General features: G+C 41.7%; 1 protein-coding gene across 4 annotated transcripts in view; it reads right to left on the bottom strand.

Annotated features, from left to right (window-relative positions):
* The window catches only part of CDV3 (CDV3 homolog (mouse)), a 12,432-nt gene extending 8,884 nt beyond the window's left edge, over nt 1-3,548 (bottom strand). For 3 of the 4 annotated variants that reach the window (XM_012725008.1, XM_012725007.1, XM_012725009.1), the window contains exon 1: nt 3,475-3,547. In XM_012725008.1, coding sequence (XP_012580462.1) covers nt 3,475-3,485 — 11 coding nt within the window. In that variant the 5' untranslated portion in view covers nt 3,486-3,547. Of the gene's footprint in view, nt 1-3,474 lie in introns of all 4 variants that reach the window. The other variant, XM_012725010.1, reaches the window with a different exon arrangement.
* Nucleotides 3,549-4,170: the final 622 nt, after the last annotated feature.

Genomic DNA, 4,170 nt, shown 5'->3' with positions numbered 1-4,170 from the left:
AAAAAAAAAAAAAAAAAAAAAAGTAGCTGAGGCCCCTCCCCCGTGGCACAACGGGTTAAGGCACAGCACTGTGCAGCTATCCACAGCCACTGCAGCGTGGTACGATTCCTGGCCAGAGAGGTGACCCACATGGCTCAGCAGACCTCTCCTGACCCAACCACTGCTCCCCTCAACAGTGTACTTAGAGCTGCCTGTTCTGCTCCCCACTGTGTCTCTGGGGAATCCTCTCACCCCTCCCCCACCTCTGGTCTGTATCCAATTTCTTGTATGCAGAAATAAATAAATCTTTTAAAAAAAGAAAAAGGCCATATTAGCTTTGCCTACCAGCTTAAAATGTCACTACCCCCATCCAAGGATTTCTCAACTTTTTCATGTGAGATGGTCTTTTTCCTATCCCATAGCAGTTACTATGTTTGCTATATCTCCTATTGCTTAGTAGAACATGATTCATTTCTACAATCAAGACATAGTACAATGTCCTATCTGGCACACAACAGTAACACTAACCTTTGCCACAATGAATCTAGCTTGGATGCAGGAGTTAATTTCTTCAAATTAAAACTTAACTAGCAAAAAAAACCCAATAAAAACAAAAAAATTTAAACTAGCTCTACCATTAACCTATTAGTGCCTATAGGTCTAGTTTTCTTACCAAGAAGCTTCATAGAAACCACCAGGTTCCAATAACTCTTTAATGGAAATGACAAGTACTCAACAATTCAGTAACCTCAAATATTAAATAAAATCCCCTCCACCCCTTCAATGCATTTAAAAGATAAGACAAGATCCTGGGGCTTCCCTGGTGGCGCAGGGGTTAAAGTCTCAGAGCTATCAAGAACCTCCAGTCAGTTGGGCCTGAGTTCAGTCCTCAGAAAGGGAGCAGACCCACATGGCACAGCAGACCTCTTCTCTTGCCAGCTACTCCCCTTAGGGTATTTCAATCTATTTGTTCTATTCCCCATTGTTCTCTGGTGAATCCTGTCACCCCTTGCACTTCTGTCCTGTAACCCAGGTTCTTGTATTTCATAAATAAAAAATTTATCTTAAAAAAAACAATTCAAGATCTTTACAATATTTATACCAAGCTGAACGTTTCCTTCTGTTTTGTTCACAGTGAACTGACTCACCAGAGTCTGAGTCTGACTCTAGTCATGACAACCTTATGTGCCTCCACTATCCTTTCTTCTCAATCTTGGTATAAGTCAGATGCCTGATGACTAAATAGAAATTCCCAGAGTAACTCCAACTTAGATTAGAATTAACCAAGGGGGTATTCCACACTGTTCAAAGAGATCCACAGCAATCTAAGTTCAATTTTGCAGACAAGAATCAACACCTAAAAGTAAAATGACACATCCAACATTATACACCTAGGCAGCAGGACTAAAGCAAAAACCCATTTTTGTCTTGTCCCAAAGTCCATGGTTTAGTCCCAACCTCAACTCCATCCTACTTATGTCTGTAACCTAGTTCCCACTCCAAACAAACTATCTTGGGGACTCACACTGTTGAGTTTCAAAGTCAACATTTAATACAAAATTTATATTCAGAATAAAAGCGAAAAAATTAGACATTATTAATAAAACTTCAAATGAATTCTCATCCTTAAGTCTTTCCTGGTCAGTTATATGTCCCCTTGAGGAATGATTTTTGCAGGCAACAGAAATACAGATCCCAAACTCCACAATGACTGAGAAGCCATAGAAGCTTCTGAACAAGTGATGTTTTGAAGCAACGTTTTCAATTTTAGACTGATGGAAGACCTTTTACATGAATGACAGGATGCTAAGTAAAATGAAAGACAAGTACAAAAGTTAATCTTACTTAAGGTCAAGCATAACTTAAATGCTCATACTGAGATTTACTTATGTGCCTAAGCAAAGGGGAGGATATGAGCAATTCAAAAAATGTTCATCGCAATAAGCCAAAAAAAAAAAAAAATTAAACCCTTGAGTGTGGATATGGGATGTATTTTCAATGGCAGAAAAGTCATCCTCCATAACAACAATTCCCAACATTCAGTGAACTTGAAACCTTTCCCCCTTAGAAAGTGCTTATTCTTGCTCAGTAAGTTCAACCTGACAAAATACTATCCTTCCCATCAAGTCTTCTAGAATCTGAAGTTCAGGACCTATAGTCCAGAAAGGCAGACTCACAGCTTTATGAGAGGAACCAACCAAGTGCATAGAAGTTCTAAATGCCATGTGGTTAAGACCCTCATATCCCACTCCTCCCCATTTTAGAGGACAAGCTCCAGGAAAAAGGGATATTCTCTACATTATGCCTCTTCAAAAACATCTAAGGGCCTCCCCCCTGGTGGCACAGGAGGTTAAGAGTGTACTATGAAGTTATCCACAGCCACTGCAGCACTAGTTCAAGCCCCAGCCAGGGAGCTACCCACATGGTGCAGCTGGCCTCTCCTGTTGCTCCCCTCAGCAGTGTTTCAGTACATCTGTCTGTTCTGCTCCCAGCTGTGTCTGGTGAATTCTCTCACCCCAGCAAAACCTCCGGCCTACACCCCCAGCTTTTGTATAAATAAAATAAATCTTAAAAAAAAAAAAAAACCCAACACCTGGAAAACCCAAGGCAGTTAAGTAAAATGACCTCCCTTTCATTATGTCACATGGTTGCTAGTACTGGAACTACTAATTTTGTTAAGCTAGGAATACCAATGGTTTTTAAACTTAAATCAATGGAGTACTATAGTCACCTGTTTTTTTTCCCCCTGCTTATTAGGAAACCCTTAAAATGAATTATTTATGTGACTGTAAAATTTACTAGCACAGATTAAATTTGAGAAAACCCGTTAATTTCAAATCCTCTAAACCAACAAATCCAATCTTAAAAAATTAATGTTTCCTAAACTTAACATGCTTAGGCTACATGATTACATTCCTAAAGAAGTCATACAGAAACTAATCTAGGTATCAGTGTATGGTGTTAACCCTGCTGGTGAAGGTTATACCTTTAGTGATATGGTTAACACTGCAACCAGTGACATGGTTAACACTTAAGGTGGAGGCTTCAATGAGTTTCAATTTCTATATTTCAGTGCCAATTACACAGGCTGGCTTTATTGGGTGAAAAGGTTAAAAAAGAAAACTATTTCTCTCTTAAGTATACTTCCATTACAAAAATGATTATTAGCAGAGATCTGAAACAAAAAGGAAAAGTAAGTTCCACCAACTTATAAGGAAAATTTCTGAAACCACATAATCCATTTTAGCTGTCTCCAATAGAAAGGCCTAGCCAGAGCTGGAAGTAGGCAAGCTCAAGGATTTTGGAGCTGGCAGCTATCTGATCAGCACACAGAAGGACAGCCATGAGAGAGGAATAGACACAATCCATTTAAGTCCTAATAAGCATATCTAAACCACAAGGCTACCATTATCCTGTTTAGGAGCTAAAGAAAATCCAAGCATACAATACCTATCCTTAGGGTTATGGCTAAACACATTTGGAATCAGTCCATACCTTATTTGCATTGCCTGAACTCTGAGGCCGCTGTAATCAACCTCTTTTTGTTCAAATTCTTTCCACTCATCTTCATCCTGTAAAACACATAACTTTTGCTCAATTACAGTTATTTGTAACAACTAAGGCAAATTTCAGACAACGAAAAGGAGATCAAGTGGCTGGAATCTGAAGTGTGGAACGGCTTTCAGGTCACAGACCTTCCTTGACTCCTAGGCCGACTAGCCTAGAGGACAAACGTGTCCAAAGTCAAACAGTTAACTTCCACCGGGTTCCACCTGAGAGCTGGTACTTCCAAAGCAACCAGGAAAAGCCGAGTGAATAAATCTACAGTATTCCCACAACGGAACGTCTACCTCAACGCTACATGAGACTTTCACGGGCTTAGAGTACAGGTCATGCCATAAGGAGCATGTTAGAGGAGAAATTCAGCCCCGACTGCTGAGCCAAAGTCAGAACCCTGAATCAGACGGCGTAGACGTCACCCTGCACATGCCGGTCTGTGCTGGGCACTCGCGACGCTCACCAGCTTCCCGTCGAGGGTGCCCAGCCGGGTCTCACCTTGTCTGCAGCAAGGGAGCCGGGTGGAGAGGGTCCCCCAAGATTTCGGGCCACTCCGGCCCGACGTGGGAAGCCCAGGTCACGTGGCCAGCCACCGCGCCGTCCGCCGGCCCGCCCGCCCGCCGGCTGGTCCCG

Source organism: Condylura cristata, unplaced genomic scaffold (assembly GCF_000260355.1).
Source record: "Condylura cristata isolate star-nosed mole 26May11 unplaced genomic scaffold, ConCri1.0 scaffold00014, whole genome shotgun sequence".
Lineage (NCBI taxonomy): Eukaryota > Metazoa > Chordata > Mammalia > Eulipotyphla > Talpidae > Condylura > Condylura cristata.
This window is presented reverse-complemented; position numbering and strand designations above follow the sequence as displayed.